Source organism: Heteronotia binoei, chromosome 2 (assembly GCF_032191835.1).
Source record: "Heteronotia binoei isolate CCM8104 ecotype False Entrance Well chromosome 2, APGP_CSIRO_Hbin_v1, whole genome shotgun sequence".
NCBI classification, from domain to species: domain Eukaryota; kingdom Metazoa; phylum Chordata; class Lepidosauria; order Squamata; family Gekkonidae; genus Heteronotia; species Heteronotia binoei.
In genome coordinates this window covers 8333749-8355571 of record NC_083224.1, presented here as the reverse complement: position 1 = coordinate 8355571, position 21823 = coordinate 8333749, and the positions used below count along the sequence as shown (strand labels likewise).

The 21823-nt window shown below is 50.5% G+C and overlaps 1 protein-coding gene across 1 annotated transcript in view; it reads left to right on the top strand.

The window, feature by feature from the left end:
• TPX2 (TPX2 microtubule nucleation factor) overlaps positions 1-21823 on the top strand; it is a 56488-nt gene that overhangs the window by 5387 nt on the left and 29278 nt on the right. Inside the window, 7 exon segments of the mRNA XM_060230541.1 lie at positions 1473-1599; positions 4633-4761; positions 5415-5468; positions 7336-7440; positions 11422-11546; positions 15397-15554; positions 17041-17212. Coding sequence (XP_060086524.1) covers positions 1473-1599; positions 4633-4761; positions 5415-5468; positions 7336-7440; positions 11422-11546; positions 15397-15554; positions 17041-17212 — 870 coding nt within the window.

Here is a 21823-nt window from a genome sequence, read left to right as displayed (position 1 = left end):
CCCCTTCTTAACACAGCGTGGTCTAAAGCGGTCTGGGGATCTATGTGGTACAGAGTTTGACTGCCAGCATTTAAACAGTAAAAATATATTTATTTAAAAAGGGAAAAAGATAGGAAAAGAAAAACAAAACAAAAACAGTTGCATTTAAAAAGTTAACACAGCACAGCACCCGTACAGCACACAGCATAACAAAGAAAAGTTGATTATAAACGCATCCTGCTGGCCCTGATCTAAACTTGCCCTGTCTTGTGAATTACTTACTTAGTCTGCCTGCCTGGGCCCTCCCAGGCAGGAGCCTCCATTGCTCACCACATGCTCGCTCCAGCGCTGGCTTCCAACTGCCTCCTCTTCCTGCTAACACACATGCCAAGAACAAAAGCACTTCCTGCCTCTCTAGGAGATTTTCCCCCTAGCGTTGTTGGTTTGGCTCTGGAAGGGAGGGGGGAGTGAGGGGAAGGCTACAACGCCTGCTGAGGGATTTACTGACCCCTGCCAAATGAAGCACCACCACTGACTAAAATGGCGTTTCTCCACATCTGGCAAGAAGTTCGTAATGTTTGTGTGAAAACTCTGTTCCACCATTTTGAGGCAACAGAAAACAATTCTGCACCATCTTCTATAGGACAGCCCTTCAAGGCCTCGAAGATGGTGATCCTGTCATCTCTCAGCTGCCTCCTCTTCAGACTAAACATATATTCTAAAGGGAACCTCCATGTTCAGAGACAGTCAACCTCAATCCCAGTGCTGAGGCAACATCAGGGGAGGCTCTGGATTAGACCACTCGTCTGATCCAGCAGGGCTCTTCTGATGTTCTCATGAATGCCTCGGCCTCTCTGCCCTGTTGTTGGCCCTCCAGAGGAACTGGTTGGCCACTATGTGAGACAGGAGGCTGGACTAGATGGACCCTCACTGGTCTGATCCAGCAGGGCTCTTCTGATGTTCTTATGAAGGCCTCAGCCTCTCTGCCCTGTTGTTGGCCCTCCAGAGGAACTGGCTGGCCACTGTGTGAGGCAGGAGGCTGGACTAGATGGACCCTCACTGGTCTGATCCAGCAGGGCTCTTCTGATGTTCTTATGAAGGCCTCAGCCTCTCTGCCCTGTTGTTGGCCCTCCAGAGGAACTGGCTGGCCACTGTGTGAGGCAGGAGGCTGGACTAGATGGATCCTCACTGGTCTGATCCAGCAGGGCTCTTCTGATGTTCTTATGAAGGCCTGGGCCTCTCTGCCCTGTTTTTGGCTCTCCAGAGGAACTGGGTGGCCACTGTGTGAAACCAGGAGGCTGGACTTGATGGACCCTCCCTGGTCTGATCCAGCAGGGCTCGTCAGCTGTTCTTGTGAGTTTTGCCTGTTCACAAAATACAGTGTATTGGAGTATTTTTTAACAGCTTCCTTCTCTTCCAGGGTGTTTTATCATGCTAGCATTCTTATGCAATGACGTCTGTTTCTCTGCCCCCCCCCCCCACTGCCCTTTTAGATGAATCTCCCAGTGAAAACCATGTGCCTGAAGGGCCATATAGGATACCACCGAATTTGGTTGTTTCCGTGTCAGAGTGGCATACGAAGTCAAACAACGCTGCTGCTCCTAAGAGGGCACCAGGAAGGTAGGAGTGCTTCTCTTCTGTCAATGTCCCTCTCTCTTGCCCCCTCCCCCGGGGGGGGGCGGCTTTCATAGAATCCTAAAGTTGAAAGGGACCTCCAGGGTCATCTAATCCCACCCCCTGGACAATGCAGGAAACTCATAAACCCCTCCCCCTAAATTCACAGGATCTTCATTGCTGTCAGATGGCCATCTAGCCTCTGTTGAAAAACTTCCAAGGAAGGAGAGCCCAGTACCTCCCTAGGAAGCCTGGAAGGGAGGAAGGAAGGGAGGAATCATAGAATCCTAGAGATGGAAGGGACCTCCAGGGTCATCTAGTCCAACCCCCTGCACAATGCAGGAAACTCACAAACACCTCCCCCTAAATTCCCAGGATCTTCATTGCTGTCAGATGGCCATCCAGCCTCTGTTGAAAAACCTCCAAGTGAGGAGAGCCCACCACCTCCCAAGGAGGGGCTGTGATTCAGGGAGGGGCTGCCTTTCCCATCCTCCGTGAGCAGCCTGCTGAGTGTATCCCTTTGAGAGAGCCAGTTTGGTGTAGTGGTGAAGCTCATGGACTCTTACCTGGGGAAACCGGGTTTGATTCCCCACTCCTCCTCTTGCAGCTGTTGGAATGGCCTTGGGTCAGTCGTAGCTCTCACAGAGTTGTCCTTGAAAGGGCAGCTTCTGTCAGAGGTCTCTCTGCCCCACCAACCCACAGGGTGTCTGTTGTGGGGGAGGAAGGTAAAGGAGATTGTGTCCTCTCTGAGACTGAGATTCAGAGTGGAGGGTGAGGTATAAATCCAATATCATCATCGTCTCCTCTTCCTCTTATTTGGGAGAACCAGGTTTGACTCCCCACACCTCCACTTGCAGCTGCTGGAATGGCCTTGGGTCAGCCATAGCTCTTGCTATGTCCTTGAAATGGCAGCTTTTGGGAGAGCTCTCTCAGCCCCATCCACCTCACGGGGTGTCTGTTGTAGGGGGAGAAGATAAAGGAGATTTTAAGCCGCTCTGAGTCTTTGATTCAGAGAGAAGGGTGGGGTATAAAGCTGCAGTCTTCTTCTAGAGGGAGTCGTGGAGAGCCATACAGTAAGCTCTGGCCGCCATTTTGCGGCTGGCTCCCCCACTCAGCCCCACCAACCTCACAGGATATCTGTTGTGGGGGGAGAAGATAGAGGAGATTGTACACCGGGCTGAGTCTCTGATTCAGAGAGAAGGGCAGGGTATAAATCTGCAGTCATCCTCTTCTATCCCAAACGGGTGTGACTGCGTTTCCAACACAGCTGTGGCTGTAAGCAGACCACTTTCGAAATCAATCCTTCCTCAGGCAGGCTCACCATGGAATGAAGTATTTTAATTGGCACTGCTCTGTATCGCCAATGAATTCTGGCCACTGTGTGACTCAGAGTGTTGGACTGGAGGGGCCACTGGCCTGATCCAACAGGGCTTCTCTTATGTTCTTATGTGACTCAGAGTGTTGGACTGGAGGGGCCACTGGCCTGATCCAACAGGGCTTCTCTTATGTTCTTATGTGACACAGAGTGTTGGACTGGATGGGCCACTGGCCTGATCCAACAGGGCTTCTCTTGTGTTCTTATGTGACACAGAGTGTTGGACTGGATGGGCCATCGGCCTGACCCAACAGGGCTTCTCTTCTGTTCTTATGTGACATAAAGTGTTGGACTAGATGGGCCATCAGCCTTACCCAACAGGGCTTCTCTTATGTTCTTATGTGACACAGAGTGTTGGACTGGATGGGCCATTGGCCTCACCCAACAGGGCTTCTCTTATGTTCTTATGTGACATAGAGTGTTGGACTGGAGGGGCCACTGGCCTGATCCAACAGGGCTTCTCTTATGTTCTTATGTGACACAGAGTGTTGGATTGGAGGGGCCACTGGCCTGATCCAACAGGGCTTCTCTTATGTGACACAGAGTGTTGGACTGGAGGGGCCACTGGCCTGATCCAACAGGGCTTCTCTTATGGGACACAGAGTGTTGGACTGGAGGGGCCATTGGCCTGATCCAACAGGGCTTCTCTTATGTGACACAGAGTGTTGGAGTGGATGGGCCATTGGCCTGATCCAACAAGGCTTCTCTTATGTTCTTATGTGACACAGAGTGTTGGACTGGAGGGGCCATTAGCCTGATCCAACAGGGCTTCTCTTATGCTCTTTTGTGACACAGAGTGTTGAACTGGAGGGGCCACTGCCCTGATCCAACATGGCTTCTCTTATGTTCTTATGTGGCATAGAGTGTTGAACTGGATGGGCCACTGGCCTGATCCCACAGGGCTTCTCTTGTGTTCTTCTGTGACACAGAGTGTTGAACTGGAGGGGCCACTGCCCTGATCCAACATGGCTTCTCTTATGTTCTTATGTGACACAGAGTGTTGAACTGGATGGGCCATTGGCCTGATCCCACAGGGCTTCTCTTGTGTTCTTCTGTGACACAGAGTGTTGAACTGGAGGGGCCACTGCCCTGATCCAACATGGCTTCTCTTATGTTCTTATGTGGCATAGAGTGTTGAACTGGATGGGCCACTGGCCTGATCCCACAGGGCTTCTCTTGTGTTCTTCTGTGACACAGAGTGTTGGACTGGAGGGGCCACTGGCCTGATCCAACATGGCTTCCCTTATGTTCTTATGTGGCATAGAGTGTTGAACTGGATGGGCCACTGGCCTGATCCCACAGGGCTTCTCTTGTGTTCTTCTGTGACACAGAGTGTTGAACTGGAGGGGCCACTGCCCTGATCCAACATGGCTTCTCTTATGTTCTTATGTGGCATAGAGTGTTGAACTGGATGGGCCACTGGCCTGATCCCACAGGGCTTCTCTTGTGTTCTTCTGTGACACAGAGTGTTGGACTGGAGGGGCCACTGCCCTGATCCAACATGGCTTCTCTTATGTTCTTATGTGGCATAGAGTGTTGAACTGGATGGGCCACTGGCCTGATCCCACAGGGCTTCTCTTGTGTTCTTCTGTGACACAGAGTGTTGGACTGGATGGGCCATTGGCCTGATCCAACATGGCTTCGCTTATGTTCTTTTCCCGCAGGGTAGCCAGAAGGCTCTCGGGCCAGCGAAAGAACACTCCACACCGAGTGGCGACCAAGAACAGAGCGGAAAGATGCGCCAGCGCCCTGGCTAACAAACAGGACGCTCCCCCTGCAAAGAAACCGAAGATGTACGTTGGTGGGAAAGTGGCAGAGAGGCGTCGCTGCTTGCTTGAACGGGGGCTGGAGTGTTGTCAGTGTCGTGCTCAAGCCCCTTGTCAAGTCCAAAGCTTGGAGGGGAGCTGCCAGCCAGGAAACTGATTGGTGTAAAAGCCTTCGACACCGTTGGCCGTTGTATGAAAGCCCTGGTTTAATACTTGCCCAGGGCTGGCGTGTGGGGTTCTACCACCTGAGATAGAACCCCGAGGCACACACCCCCTTGCCACTGGGGGAAATTTTTAGTGTACGCACGCAGAGGTTCCCTGGGCAGTAAAAGCTGGGCAGGAGGGAGGGGGAGGTTAGCCAGAGATCTGCCTTGGGGGCGGGGGGGGAGACCGATTTTGGCGCCCCTGCCCTGCCTTCGCCCTAGGCAGATGTCTAGTTTGCCTAGTGGGCGGGCCGGCCGTGTCCCACTCTAAGCAGGCTCAGGGCAGCTTGCAGCAGTAAAACAGCGGAGTCAAAATATTAGCGTAAAGATAAGCGTTGCAAAAGCAGGAGCTGCACGGTAAGTGATCTTGCAGACGTAGGCGGGTAAGACCCACGTTAGCAATAGAACAGACTGGGCGAGCAGCTGTCTTAAGGGGAGGTGCGCTCTGAAAAGGCCCCCGTGCTGTTTCCTCTCCAGCGCTGCCCGACAGCCCAAGAAAACTAAGCCCTCAGCGCCTGTCTGTGCATGGAGGTAAGGCTACTTCAAGATCCACCCCGGGTGTTTCGGGTCCTCGGCACTGTGGTGACAGCTGGGAATCTTTCTGCACCGGAGGGTCTAGCGCGGGGGTCTCCGGCGGGCTTACCGGGCGCACCAGCCACGGTGCTTTTCTGGGCGCCCACCAAGCGTCTTGAGAAAGTGGGTGGGCCTTCCGATTGGCGATCGGAGACCTTATCGGCTGTGCGGGTGTTTTCAGGCATTATTAGGAAGGGAATTGAAAACAAATCAGCCAGTATCATCACGGTGCGGTCCCATTTGGAATACTGTGTGCGATTCTGGTCGCCGCACCTCAAAAAGGATATTATAGCATTGGGAAAAGTGCAGGAAAGGGCAACTAGAGTGATTAAAGGGTTGGAACACTTTCCCTATGAAGAAAGGTTAAAACGCTTGGGGCTCTTTAGCTTGGAGAAACGTTGACTGCGGGGTGACATGACAGGTTTACAAGACTATGCATGGGATGGAGAATCATAGAGTTGGAAGGGACCTCCAGGGGTCATCTAGTCCAACCCTCTGCACAATGCAGGAAACTCACAGATACCTCCCCCTAAATTCACAGGATCTTCATTGCTGTCAAATGGCCATCGAGCCTCTGTTTAAAAACCTCCAAGGAGGAAGCCTGTTCCACTGAGGAATCGCTCTAACAGTCAGGAAGTAGAGAAAGAAGTCCTTTTCTCCCTTTCTCACAATATAAGAACTCGTGGGCATTCAATGAAATTGCTGAGCAGTCAGGTTAGAACGGATAAAAGGTAGTCCTTCTTTACCCAAAGGGTGATGAACATGTGGAATTCACTGCCACAGGAGGTGGCGGCGGCTTACAAGCATAGCCAGCTTCAAGAGGGGGTTAGATAAAAATATGGAGAAAAGGTCCATCACTGGCTATTAGCCACAGTGTGTGTGTGTGTGTGTGTGTGTGTGTGTGTGTGTGTGTGTATGTATGTATATATATATATATATATATATATTTGGCCACTGTGTGACATACAGTGTTGGACTGGAGGGGCCATTGGCCTGATCCAACATGGCTTCTCTTATGTTCTTATGTGACACAGAGTGTTGGACTGGAGGGGCCATTGGCCTGATCCAACAGGGCTTCTCTTATGTTCTTATGTGACACAGAGTGTTGGACTGGAGGGGCCATTGGCCTGATCCAACAGGGCTTCTCTTATGTTCTTATGTGACACAGAGTGTTGGACTGGAGGGGCCATTGGCCTGATCCAACATGGCTTCTCTTATGTGACACAGAGTGTTGGACTGGATGGGCCACTGGCCTGATCCAACAGGGCTTCTCTTATGTTCTTATGTGACACAGAGTGTTGGACTGGAGGGGCCATTGGCCTGATCCAACAGGGCTTCTCTTATGTTCTTATGTGACACAGAGTGTTGGACTGGAGGGGCCATTGGCCTGATCCAACATGGCTTCTCTTATGTGACACAGAGTGTTGGACTGGATGGGCCATTGGCCTGATCCAACAGGGCTTCTCTTATGTTCTTAGGTACGCCTCAAAGCAACAGTGGCCACCGCAGCCCAAGAGCCTTCACTGTTGCTTTGTGCGTGCAACGAAATTTTTTTAAAAACAATGTTGATTTCAAAAGGCATCCTGTTTAGCGGAGCCTCTGCCCAAAATGTTGAAGAGTTGCTATTAGAGTTGTGTGATGTCACTTCCTGGAGTTTTGTCATTGGCCGCTCCTCCCGAGGCAGCCATTTTGCATTGGTGCTCACCACACTGTGTCAGAATTCCACAGGTGCCTGCGGGCGGGAGAAGGCCGTCAGCCCTTGGTCTTGCGAGCGTTCGGAGTCCAGTGTGCTTCATCCTGCTCCTCTTCGTCCTCTCTCCATCAGGTCGGACAGCAGAGAGAAACTGGGTGAGATTGCGGTGAACAGGGGCATCTCGGCGGTGAGGGTCAGAGCACAGGCGGCAGGGCCCAGCTTGCCGGCGACTCCAAAGTAGGTGTCAAGCATGATATTTCTGGTTATTGAATCAATATGTATTATTGAACTCTCTTTCTTTTCCCTCTACTCCTTTTCTGCATAAGGCTGCTCTTCAAAGCTTCCCCCCCCCCCGCCTAGTAATTCTAGCGGATTCAGAATATGCAAATAACTTTGTCTTTGTAAGTATGTATTTTTTGCTCCATAAGACGCACTCCCCCCCCAAAAAAAAAGTGGGGGGGAAAGTGTGTGTGTCTTAAGGAGCGAATATAGCAAAAAATTCACACAAACGCCTCTAAAAACTAGGTGCGTCTTATGGTCAGGTGCGTCTTATGGAGCGAAAAATACAATAAATTGCCTCTCCCACCAGTTCTCATCCATATGTCTTATCGGTCTTGTATGTCTTATCAGAGAGAGATCTTGGGGTCGTGGTAGAGAACTCACTGAAAATGTCAAGACAGTGTGCGATTGCAATAAAAAAGGCCAACGCCGTGCTGGGAATTATTAGGAAGGGAACTGAAAACAAATCAGCCAGAATCATAATGCCCCTGTATAAATCGATGGTGCGGTCTCATTTGGAATACTGTGTGCAATTCTGGTCACCGCACCTCAAAAAGGATATTATAGCATTGGAAAAAGTGCAGAAAAAAGCAACTAGAATGATTAATGGTTTGGAACACTTTCCCTATGAAGAAAGGTTAAAACACTTGGGGCTCTTTAGTTTGGAGAAACGTCGACTGCGGGGCGACATGATAGAGGTTGACAAGATTATGTATGGGATGGAGAAGGTAGAGAAAGAAGTACTTTTCTCCCTTTCTCACAATACAAGAACACGTGGGCATTCAATGAAATTGCTTAGCAGTGGGGTTAGAACGGATAAAAGGAAGTCCTTCTACACCCAAAGGGTGATTAAGATGTGGAATTCACTGCCACAGGAGGTGGCGGCTGCAAGCATAGCCAGCTTCAAGAGGGGGTTAGATAAAAATATGGAGCAGTGGTCCATCAGTGGCTATTAGCCACAGTGTGTGTGTGTGTGTGTGTGTATAAATTTTTGACCACTGTGTGGCACAGAGTGTTGGACTGGATGGGCCATTGGCCTGATCCAACAGGGCTTCTCTTATGTTCTTAATAAGCCAAGAATGTGTGGGAACTAGGAGATGTAGTGACCAAATGAATAGTTGGTAGTACCCTTTGAACTTTCTCTGCAATTCACATCTGTATGTTATGCTTTTGAAGCTATCTACTATCGTGCCTATGAAGTAGCCTTTAAGATTCCGTGCCGTGTGAAACGATGTATCATTTCCAAGGTTTCGTTCCCTGGAGCAAGTATTGGATTATCAATAAAACGAGTCTTTGAATTATACAAAGCTTGGTTATTCGAAATTCCGATGCTTGACAGTAGGTAGCATGAAGTTGGTTGCGCTACCTGCCCTGGGTCCATCAGATGGGAAATATAGCGCTGCAGTTTTGGTTACTGTTGAGGCCTGGTGGGAGATGACTGGATCAATACTCCCTCTAATCCAGGGGTGTCAAACATGCAGTTCAGGGGCTGAATCAGGCCCCTGGAGGGCTCCTATCAGGCCCCCGAGCAACTGGCTTGACAGCTGCTTTCCTCTCCCTCGCTTCCTTCTGCATCACAGCTTGCTGTGGCTTGCTCAATCGCACAGGAGCTACAGAGCAAAAGCCTCTATTGCTTTCTGTGACCCCGGAAGGTCGGACCAGAACCGTCGGGTTGAAATTATATCAAAAGAGTTTCCGGCTCAACATTAGGAAGAACTTCCTGACTGTTAGAGTGGTTCCTCAGTGGAACAGGCTTCCTTCTCAGGAGGTGGTGGGCTCTCCTTCCTTGGAGGTTTTTCAACAGAGGCTAGATGGCCCTCTGACAGCAATGAGGATCCTGTGAATTTAGGGGGAGGGGTTTGTGAGTTTCCTGCATTGTGCAGGGGGTTGGACTAGATGACCCTAGAGGTCCCTTCCAACTCTATGATTCTGTGATGGGCTCTCCTTCCTTAGAGGTTTTTCAACAGAGGCTAGATGGCCCTCTGACAGCAATGAGGATCCTGTGAATTTAGGGGGAGGTGTTTGTGAGTTTCCTGCACTGTGCAGGGGGTTGGACTAGATGACCCTAGAGGTGCCTTCCAACTCTGTGATTCTATTTTCTCCATTGTCTGAGGCTCTTCCCTTGGGAGGGAGGGATATCTTGCTTTGCCAGGCTCTCTCAATTGCACAGCAGAGCTACTGAGTCAAGCCTCTCTTCCTTCTGTTTGCTGAGGCTCTCTCCCCCAAGTCCCTGGGGAAGGAAGGAAAGAGCCAGAGCTTCCTTTGCTCAGTTCCCTGGATCCCACGGGAGACGTACAAAGAAAGCACCTTTAAGACTAATGAGTGCTAACATTTTAAGCATGTTTTACATTTTTAATAATATATATTTGTGTTTGTGTTCTTTATAAAATTGGTATCTCCGCTACCTAATCTTAAATAGGTACACACACGGCCCTGCCCAACAAAGTCTCTCTTATGTCAGATCTGGCCCTCCTAACAAATAAGTTTGACACCCCTGCTCTAAGCTGTGGAGTCTCGTAAGCAAAAATCCCACTTTGAGAGCTGCTGGCATTAAAGTTGTGAGCTGCTGCATCAATGAGTTTGCCCTGAGCTATGACACAAATGTGTGAGCCAGAGGCTAAAAAGCAGTGCGCTAGCTCACGCTAACTCAGCTTAGAGGGAACGCGGAATTGGATACCCGCGGAGAAGGAGGGGGGCATCGCAGGACCCGGGTGCAAACCCCTTCAGACTCTTATGCAGACTCTTGTCTGGGAGAACTGGGTTTGATTCCCCACTCCTCCACTTGCACCTGCTAGCATGGCCTTGGGTCAGCCATAGCTCTGGTAGAGGATGTCCTTGAAAGGGCAGCTGCTGTGAGAGCTCTCTCAGCCCCACCTACCTCACAGGGTGTCTGTTGTGGGGGGAGAAGATATAGGTGATTGTAAGCCGCTCTGAGTCTCTGATTCAGAGAGAAGGGCGGGGTATACATCTGCAGTCTCCTTCTCCTTCTCCTCCTCGTCTTCGTCCTCCTCCTTCTCCTCCTCCTCCTCAGCCAGGATAGAAGATGATGATATTGAATATATATCCCGCTCTCCACTCCGAATTTCCGAGTCTCAGAGTGGCTCACAATCTCCTTTACCTCCCTCCCCCACAACAGACACCCTGTGAGGTGGGTGGGGCTGAGAGAGCTTTCACAGCAGCTGCCCTTTCAAGGACAACTTCAGACAGAGCTCTGGCTGACCCAAGGCCATTCCAGCAGGTGCAAGTGGAGGAGTGGGGGAATCAAACAGGGTTCTCCCAGATAAGAGTCTGCCCACTTCACCGCTACACCAAACTGACTCCCAATGAAGAAGAAGACCACAGATTTATTCCCCATCCTTCTCTCTGAATCAGAGTTTCAGAGCGGCTTACAATCTCCTTTACCTTCCTCCCCCACAACAGACACCCTGTGAGGTGGATGAGGCTGAGAGAGCTCTCCCAGAAGCTGCCCTTTTAAGGACAGAGTCTCAGAGTGGCTCACAATCTCCTTTACCTCCCTTCAGACACCCTGTGAGGTGGGTGGGGCTGAGAGAGCTTTCACAGCAGCTGCTCTTTCAAGGACAACTTCTGCCAGAGCTCTGGCTGACCCAAGGCCATTCCAGCAGGTGCAAGCGGAGGAGTGGGGAATCAAAGCCAGTTCTCCCAGATAAGAGAGCTCTGGCTGACCCAAGGCCATTCCAGCAGGTGCAAGCGGAGGAGTGGGGAATCAAACCCGGTTCTCCCAGATAAGAGAGCTCTGGCTGACCCAAGGCCATTCCAGCAGCTGCAAGTGGAGTGGGGAATCAAACACGGTTCTCCCAGATAAGAGTCCGCCCACTTCACTGCTACACCAAGCTGGCTCTGGCAGCCTAGCAGTGTTTCAAATTTAAGCGCACTGCTCTGGATTGCTGATAAACTTTTAAACTTTTAAACGTTTTTCAGGAGGAATCCATCGGCCAAGTCAACTGAGGAGCTGGAGCTGGAACGAATGCAGCTGATGCAGCAGGGGGTGGCCGAGATGCGTCGGAAGAACGAGGAGTCCCTCAGAGCTGCCATTGCCGGGCCAGGTAAGCTGGACTGGAACCATGTGTAACTGGATTCGGTGTGATATTGCCAGAGGGAAGAAGACTGCAGATTTATACCCCTCGGTTCTCTCTGAATCAGAGACTCAAAGCCGCTTACAATCTCCTATGTCTTCTCTCCCCACATCAGACACCCTGTGAGATGGGTGGGGCTGAGAGAGCTCTGACAGAAGCTGCTCTTTCAAGGACAGTCTCAGAGCAGCCTACAATCTCGTTTTCCTTTCTCCCCCACAACAGACACCCTGTGAGGTGGGTGCGGCTGAGAGAGCTCTGACAGAAGCTGCCCCTTTAAGGACAACTCCTGCGAGAGCTATGGCTAATCCATAGGCATTCCAGTAGCTTCAAGTGGGGGAATCAAACCTGATTCCTCCAGATGGGTCCGCACACTTAACCACTACACCAAACTGGCTATCACCTCTTAGAAGGTGTGGCAAAATCAGCATTGATAATGAGACAGGAAACCAAGGTCTCAATTCGGTCCAGGAGAGTGCATTGCCTGGGGCTAGGTTTTGCTGTCTTATTCCCAAGGCTGATTTCTCCACACCTTCTTCCCCTCTGCATGTCGCACCTGATCACCTCACTCCTGCTATTGTCGCTAATCTTCTATTGTCGTTTCGGCATCTGAAATCAGTCTGCGCTCCAAGATATGAGGCCAGATGGCCTCCTGTTCTAGCTGACAAAATTGGTGGCGAGGAATGAGTTTTCATGAGTCACTGCTCCCTTTTTCAGCTGCAGCTGGAAAGTGAGTCCATCTGTCCTTATATCCTGGAGTGAGAAATAATTAAAAAGGTAAAGGTAGTCCCCTGAGCAAGCACCAGTCGTTTCCAATTCTAGGGGGACGTCGCATCACGACGTTTTCACGGCAGACTTTTTAACAGGGTAGTTGAACCCCATGGTGCAGAGTGTTAAAGCTGCAGTCCTAAGCTCTGCTCACGACCTGAGTTTGATCCCTGGCGGAAGCTGGGTTTTCAGGTAGCCGGCTCGAGGTTGACTCAGCCTTCCATCTTTCCGAGGTCGGTCAGATGAGGACCCAGCTTGCTGGTTGTCAGCAAAGGGTTCATTGAATTTTCAAAATGATGAGACTTGTCTTTGTTCAAAACTAAGCTTCATTTATTGATTACAACAATGTTACTCTCTACATGGATTCATTGAAACTGATAACGCATAGCAGGGATCATTGGCATTTATGGATATACATCAAAGGGTTGGGGCTTTAAATCACTTCTCATAATAAAACCACACTCTGTCTTTGCAAGTAACACTTTCACACGCCTGCTTATCTCTCGCCCAAGCAGGCTACATCCTCCTCCCGGTGGTGTCCTTGCTCGGCTCCAGCAGGCGCCTGGGAAGCCGGCTGAGCATTCTGCACTTCAAAGACCTGGTTGGCCTTTGACATCTCAATCACCTTCTCTCCCCCTCCCCTTACATTCTACAATGAGCTAAGATTTACTAAGCATTTGGGTTAGTCGGCAGTAAATAAACATTTCAGTAAACAAAGGTAACTTCAATAGAACACAGGCTGACAGCTGGGGGGAAGTGCAGATGACTGGGGAAGGCAAGGGCAAACCACCCCGTCAAAAGTCTGCCGTGAAAACGTGAAAGCAACGTTACCTCAGAGTCGGAAACGCCTGGTGCTTGCGCAGGGGACTACCTTGACCTTTGCCTAATAGTATTAAAAATCAATATTTTATATATAACTGGAAAACAAATATGAACAGTCGTTATTCTAAAAATGAAATCTTCATCTAATTGCGAATATCAAGATCCAAGTAGGCAGCCGTGTTGTTCTTCTGAAGTAGTAGAACAAAATAGGAGTCGATTACACCTTTAAGACCAACTTAGTTTTATTCAGAACGTAAGCTTTTGTGTGCTCTAAGCACACTTCATCAGACGAGGAATCCAGCACAGTGAGCAGAGCTACACATAGCTGGTAGGCAACTCAGAATGTAAAATGGTACAGATTTATGATCCAATGACAGCTGGGTTCAGGTAGCCGGCTCAAGGTTAACTCAGCCTTCCATCCTTCCAAGCTCAGTAAAATGAGTCCCCAGCTTGCTGGGGGGAAAGCGTAGATGACTGGGGAAGGCAATGGCAAACCATCCATTTAAAAATCTGCCGTGAAAACGTTGTGACGTCACCCCAGAGTCGGAAACGACGGATGCTTGCACAGGGGACCTCTCCTTTTTCCTTTTCCTTTCTGCTAATGATTTTTAAGACCTGTTTTTTTTATTTATGTTTTCAGTCTGCTGGCTGCCTCGCTGGCCCTGATGGGGGAAGAAAGGCCAAGACAGATAAATGTTGCAAATAACAATAAATGAATAATGTATTGTGTGTGTGTGTGTGTGTGTGTGTGAAGTGCCATAAAGTCTCTTCCAACTTACGGCGACCCCATGAATTATTGACCTCCCAAGCAGCCTATCGTTAATAGCCTTGATTAAGCCGATCCATCTTTTGTCGTCCTGTCATGTGACCAAAGTGAAATAGCCTCGGTTTCGGCACTGCAGTGGAGCCCCGTGGCGCAGAGTGTTAACGTTGCAGTACTGCGGTCCTAAGCTCTGCTCACGACCGATCTGGGTGGAAGCTGGGTTTTCAGGTAGCCAGCTGGAGGTTGACTCAGCCTTCCACCCTTCCGAGGTCGGTCAAAGGAGTCCCCAGCTTGCTGGGGGGGGGAAGCGTAGAATGACTGGGGAAGGCAATGGCAAACCATCCATTTAAAAATCTGCCGTGAAAACGTCGTGACGTCACCCCAGAGTCGGAAACGACTGGTGCTTGTACAGGGGACTCAGTGTAGCATCTAGGGAGTACAGGCTGGGTTTGATTCAGAAATAATGTGCTAGGGGCAGTTTTATTTGGATCGAGCTCGAGCCGCGTGACGGCGAAGGCCGGCAAGACTTCCGTGGTGGCCCATTTCTCCTTGAGAGGTGTAGCGGTTAAATGTGTGAACTCTTTATCAGGGAGAACCGGGTTGGATTCCCCACTCCTCCACTTGCAGCTGCTGGAATGGCCTTGGGTCAGCCATAGTTCTGGCAGAGTTGTCCTTAAAAGGGCAGCTGCTGTGAGAGCCCTCTCAGCCCCACCCACCTCACAGGGTGTCTGTTGTGGGGGAGGAAGGGAAAGGAGATTGTAGGCCCCTCTGAGACTCTGTCCCTGAAAGGGCAGTTGCTGTGAGAGCTCTCTCAGCCCCATGTACTTCACAGGGTGTCTGTTGTGGGGAAGGAAGGGAAAGGAGACTGTAGGCCGCTCTGAGACTCTGTCCTTGAAAGGGCAGCTTCTGTGAGAGGCCTCTCAACCCCACCCACCTCACAGGGTGTCTGTTGTGGGGGAGGAAGGGAAAGGAGATTGTAGGCCACTCTGAGACTCTGTCCTTGAAAGGGCAGCTTCTGGGAGAGAGCTCTCAGCCCCATCGACTGCACAGAGTGTCTGTTGTGGGGAGGGGAAGGGAAAGGATATTGGAAACTGCTCTGAGACTCCTTTGGCTAGCGAAGGATGGGGTAGAAGAAGACTGCAGATTTATACCCCGCTCTTCTGAATCAGAGACTCAAAGCTGCTTACAATCTCCTATATCTTCTTCCCCCACAACAGACACCCTGTGAGGTGGGTGGAGCTGAGAGGGCTCTCACAGCAGCTGCCTTTTCAAGGACAACTCCATCGAGAGCTATGGCTAACCCAAGGTCAATCCAGCAGCTGCAAGTGGAGGAGTGGGGAATCAAACCCGGTTCTCCTAGATAAGAGTCCGCACACTTAACCACTACACCATACTGGCTCTGTACTGGGTATAAATCCGGTCTCTTTCTTCTTTTCCCGCTAAACTGAGACCCTCTTTTCTCCCCCTCAGGGCAACCCACAAAGAAGACGGTGACCCAGCTAACGAAGCCTATGCACCTTCATTTCAGTACGGATGACAGGATTAAGCAGCACGGAGAAAGCCAGCCTGTGACAGAGTACAAGGAGGTGGATTTTGCAGCTGCCCTGAGGAAGCACGCCCCTTCTCCGGTGAGTGGGGAAAGCACAGAGATTTGAGAGGATAGCCTTCAGGTTTCAGCCATTCTGCTGGGGGGGAGGGGTTGTAACAGAAACACTTGCAGGTGTCAAATCCTGCTAAGAAAAGGCCAGGTAGGTAAAGGGAAGGGTGTCAGGTGTCCAGAGAAGAAGGAAGAGGAGATAAGAACATAAGAGAAGCCCTGTTGGATCAGACCAATGGCCCCTCCAGTCCAACACTCTGTGTCACCTAAGAACATAAGAGAAGCCCTGTTGGATCAGGCCAGTGGCCCATCCAGTCCAACACTCTGTGTCACATAAGAACATAAGAGAAGCCCTGTTGGATCAGGCCAGTGCCCCCTCCAGCCCAACACTGTGAGTCACGTAAGAACATAAGAGAAGCCCTGTTGGATCAGACCAATGGCCCCTCCAGTCCAACACTCTGTGTCACCTAAGAACATAAGAGAAGCCCTGTTGGATCAGACCAATGGCCCCTCCAGTCCAACACTCTGTGTCACATAAGAACATAAGAGAAGCCCTGTTGGATCAGGCCAGTGGCCCATCCAGTCCAACACTCTGTGTCACGTAAGAACATCAGAGAAGCCCTGTTGGATCAGGCCAGTGGCTCCTCCAGTCCAACACTCTGTGTCACATAAGAACATCCGAGAAGCCCTGTTGGATCAGGCCAATGGCTTCTCCAGTCCAACACTCTTGTGTCACATAAGAACATAAGAGAAGCCATGTTGGATCAGGCCAGTGGCCCCTCCAGTCCAACACTCTTTGTCACGTAAGAACATAAGAGAAGCCCTGTTGGATCAGGCCAGTGGCCCATCCAGTCCAACACTCTTGTGTCACATAAGAACGTAAGAGAAGCCCTGTTGGATCAGGCCAATGGCCCCTCCAGTCCAACACTCTTGTGTCACATAAGAACATAAGAGAAGCCATGTTGGATCAGGCCAGTGGCCCATCCAGTCCAACACTGTGTCACATAAGAACATCAGAGAAGCCATGTTGGATCAGGCCAGTGGCCCATCCAGTCCAACACTCTGTGTCACACAGTGGCCAAAATACCAGGCCCCATCAGGAGGTCCATCAGTGGGCCCAGGGCACTAGAAGCCCTCCCACTGTGCCCCCTCCAAGCACCAAGAATACAGAGCATCACTGCCCCAGACAGAGAGTTCCAACAATACGCTGTGGCTAAGAGCCACTGATGGACCTCTGCTCCATATTTTTACCCAATTATCAAGCCGGCACAGTGGAATCGAAGTGCCATCTATAAAAGCAAATACACACACTGGGAACCAGGCCAGAAGGAAGCATAATATTGAGGCTGCTAAAGGGGCAAGGAGGGAACCACAATCCCCGCAGGCACCAGTGTTACACCTGGAGGGGAAGGCGTTGTTTCAGTGGCACAGCCAGGTGAACCGTTTCCCATAGCCAAGTCAGCGTAGCAGTCTGCACGAGAACTCGCCGTGAAAAGCCTGCCTTCGTCTGCTTTCAGGCCCGCGTGGCGAAGGGGGTCACGATCCCCAAGCCCTTCAACCTGTCCCAGGGCAACAAGCGGAAGCACGAGGCGACCGTCCCTGAGTTCGTGTCCTTGGCGCAGCAGATCAACAAGTTCCAGAAAGGCACCCCCCCTCGTTACCATCTGCGGAGCAGGAAGGAGGAGGAAGGTAAGGCCGGGGGAGGGGCAGGGGTCTGCTGGGATTCTCCCTGTAGAGCAGGGGTGGGGAATCTCCGTCCCGAGGGCCATAGGCGGCCCTCGAGGTCACTTGGTGTGGCTGGGCTAGACGGAGCCATGTGGCTGGCCAGCGAGGATCATGGGGCCCAGCCGCGCTGTGCAGCAGCCTCCCCAGGGCCAGGCAGGGATCACAGGGCCCAAATGTACTGTGCGGCAGCCTCCCTGGGGCCTGGCTGGCCGGCCAGAATTGCTGCGGGGCCTGGAAAAGTTACTGTCACAGTTCAGTTTGCACTTGATTATCCCAGAGGGTGTGGCCTAATATGCTAATGAGTGTGTGACCTAATATGCTAATATTAGGGGATGTGATCTGATATGCTATTGAGTTCTTGCTGGGCTTTTTCTACAAAAAAGTCCTGGATCTATGCATTTGCCTAGGGTGGCGGGCCAGGTGTGGTGTGTGTGTGTGTGTGCGCCAGATTTGGCTCTCCCCACATGACTTCAAATAGGAAAACAATTACTTGCATTAATTTTGCTGGCCTGAATCGTTCTCCCTCAGCGGAGCACTGTTTTTTTAAGTTGATAATTTTTTATGGCCCGCGAATGATGTTCTAAATATCCATACGGCCCTTGGCAGAAAAACGGTTCCCCACCCCTGACAGCAAACAGGAACACACCGTACAAGCAGAGGAGAACCAAACAACTGTGCACATGAACTGTGAAAGCTTGCTTACAGACTTAGAAATTTCTGTTTCATTGTTTCACAGCGAACCAAGGCCGGGACCACTTTGGCTTTGCAACCAGGAAATGACAAGGAAATACTCTCTGGGTACAAAACAATATCAAAATATAGTTAAAGCGATTCCTTCTTTGCAGCACAAAATTGCAGTCACAACAATAGACATTTTCAGTGACAAAAATACCGTCCTGAGCGCACAACTTCGCTACTGCCCATAAAACAGTGTGCGTTTGCAATAAACAAGGCCAACGCCATGCTGGGAATTATTAGGAAGGGAATTGAAAACAAATCAACCAGTATCATAATGCCCCTGCATAAATCGATGGTGCGGTCTCATTTGGAGTACTGTGTGCAGTTCTGGTCGCCGCACCTCAAAAAGGATATTATAGCATTGGAGAAAGTTCAGAAAGGGGCAACTAGAATGATTAAAGGGCTTGGAACACTTTCCCTATGAAGAAAGGCTGAAACGCTTAGGGCTCTTTAGCTTGGAGAAACGTCGACTGTGGGGTGACATGATAGAGGTTTACAAGGTAATGCATGGGCTGGAGAAAGTAGAGAAAGAAGTACTTTTTTCCCTTTCTCACAATACAAGAACTCGTGGGCATTCGATTAAATTGCTGAGCAGACAGGTTAAAACGGATAAAGGGAAGTACTTCTTCACCCAAAGGGTGACTAACGTGGAATTCACTGCCACAGGAGATGGTGGCAGCTACAAGCATAGCCACCTTCAAGGGGGGTTTAGATAAAAATATGGAGCAGAGGTCCATCAGTGGCTATTAGCCACAGTGTGTGTGTGTGTGTGTGTATATATATAAAAAAAATTTTTGCCACTGTGTGACACAGAGTGTTGGATTGGATTGGCCATTGGCCTGATCCAACATGGCTTCTCTTATGTTCTTATGTGACACAGAGTGTAGGACTGGATGGGCCACTGGCCTGATCCAACATGGCTTCTCTTATGTTCTTATGTGACTCAGAGTGTTGGACTGGAGGGGCCATTGGCCTGATCCAACAGGGCTTCTCTTATGTTCTTATGTGACACAGAGTGTTGGACTGGAGGGGCCACTGGCCTGATCCAACAGGGCTTCTCTTATGTTCTTATGTGACACAGAGTGTTGGACTGGATGCGCCATTGGCCTGATCCAACATGGCTTCTCTTATGTTCTTATGTGACACAGAGTGTAGGACTGAATGGGCCACTGGCCTGATCCAACATGGCTTCTCTTATGTTCTTATGTGACTCAGAGTGTTGGACTGGAGGGGCCACTGGCCTGATCCAACATGGCTTCTCTTATGTTCTTATGTGACACAGAGTGTTGGACTGGATGGGCCACTGGCCTGATCCAACAGGGCTTCTCTTATGTTCTTATGTGACACAGAGTGTTGGACTGGAGGGGCCACTGGCCTGATCCAACAGGGCTTCTCTTATGTTCTTATGTGACACAGAGTGTTGGACTGGATGCGCCATTGGCCTGATCCAACATGGCTTCTCTTATGTTCTTATGTGACACAGAGTGTAGGACTGAATTGGCCACTGGCCTGATCCAACATGGCTTCTCTTATGTTCTTATGTGACACAGAGTGTTGGACTGGAGGGGCCACTGGCCTGATCCAACAGGGCTTCTCTTATGTTCTTATGTGACACAGAGTGTTGGACTGGATGGGCCACTGGCCTGATCCAACAGGGCTTCTCTTATGTTCTTATGTGACACAGAGTGTTGGACTGGAGGGGCCAGTGGCCTGATCCAACAGGGCTTCTCTTATGTTCTTATGTGACACAGAGTGTTGGACTGGAGGGGCCACTGGCCTGATCCAACAGGGCTTCTCTTATGTTCTTATGTGACACAGAGTGTTGGACTGGATGGGCCACTGGCCTGATCCAACAGGGCTTCTCTTATGTTCTTATGTGACACAGAGTGTTGGACTGGAGGGGCCACTGGCCTGATCCAACAGGGCTTCTCTTATGTTCTTATGTGACACAGAGTGTTGGACTGGATGGGCCACTGGCCTGATCCAACAGGGCTTCTCTTATGTTCTTATGTGACACAGGGTGTTGGACTGGAGGGGCCATTGGCCTGATCCAACAGGGCTTCTCTTATGTTCTTATGTGACACAGAGTGTTGGACTGGAGGGGCCACTGGCCTGATCCAACAGGGCTTCTCTTATGTTCTTATGTGACACAGAGTGTTGGACTGGAGGGGCCACTGGCCTGATCCAACAGGGCTTCTCTTATGTTCTTATGTGACACAGGGTGTTGGACTGGAGGGGCCAGTGGCCTGATCCAACAGGGCTTCTCTTATGTTCTTATGTGACACAGAGTGTTGGACTGGAGGGGCCACTGGCCTGATCCAACAGGGCTTCTCTTATGTTCTTATGTGACACAGAGTGTTGGACTGGAGGGGCCACTGGCCTGATCCAACAGGGCTTCTCTTATGTTCTTATGTGACACAGAGTGTTGGACTGGAGAGGCCACTGGCCTGATCCAACAGGGCTTCTCTTGTGTTCTTATGTGACACAGAGTGTTGGACTGGAGGGGCCACTGGCCTGATCCAACAGGGCTTCTCTTATGTTCTTATGTGACACAGAGTGTTGGACTGGAGAGGCCACTGGCCTGATCCAACAGGGCTTCTCTTGTGTTCTTATGTGACACAGAGTGTTGGACTGGAGGGGCCACTGGCCTGATCCAACAGGGCTTCTCTTATGTCCTTATGTGACACAGAGTGTTGGACTGGATGGGCTATTGGCCTGATCCAACAGGGCTTCTCTTATGTTCTTATGTGACACAGAGTGTTGGACTGGAGGGGCCACTGGCCTGATCCAACAGGGCTTCTCTTATGTTCTTATGTGACACAGAGTGTTGGACTGAATGGGCCATTGGCCTGATCCAACAGGGCTTCTCTTATGTTCTTATGTGACACAGAGTGTTGGACTGAATGGGCCATTGGCCTGATCCAACATGGCTTCTCTTATGTTCTTCTGTGACACAGAGTGTTGGACTGGATGGGCCACTGGCCTGATCCAACAGGGCTTCTCTTATGTTCTTATGTGACACAGAGTGTTGGACTGAATGGGCCATTGGCCTGATCCAACAGGGCTTCTCTTATGTTCTTATGTGACACAGAGTGTTGGACTGGATGGGCCACTGGCCTGATCCAACAGGGCTTCTCTTATGTTCTTATGTGACACAGAGTGTTGGACTGGAGGGGCCACTGGCCTGATCCAACAGGGCTTCTCTTATGTTCTTATGTGACACAGAATGTTGGACTGGAGGGGCCATTGGCCTGTTCCAACAGGGCTTCTCTTACGTTCTTCTGTGACACAGAGTGTTGGACTGGATGGGCCATTGGCCTGTTCCAACAGGGCTTCTCTTACGTTCTTCTGTGACACAGAGCGTTGGACTGGATGGGCCATTGGCCTGATCCAACAGGGCTTCTCTTATGTTCTTCTGTGACACAGAGTGTTGGACTGGATGGGCCATTGACCTGATCCAACAGGGCTTCTCTTATGTTCTTATGTGACACAGAGTGTTGGACTGGAGGGGCCACTGGCCTGATCCAACAGGGCTTCTCTTATGTTCTTATGTGACACAGAGTGTTGGACTGGAGGGGCCAGTGGCCTGATCCAACAGGGCTTCTCTTATGTTCTTATGTGACACAGAGTGTTGGACTGGAGGGGCCACTGGCCTGATCCAACAGGGCTTCTCTTATGTTCTTATGTGACACAGAGTGTTGGACTGGAGGGGCCAGTGGCCTGATCCAACATGGCTTCTCTTATGTTCTTATGTGACACAGAGTGTTGGACTGGAGGGGCCACTGGCCTGATCCAACAGGGCTTCTCTTATGTTCTTATGTGACACAGAGTGTTGGA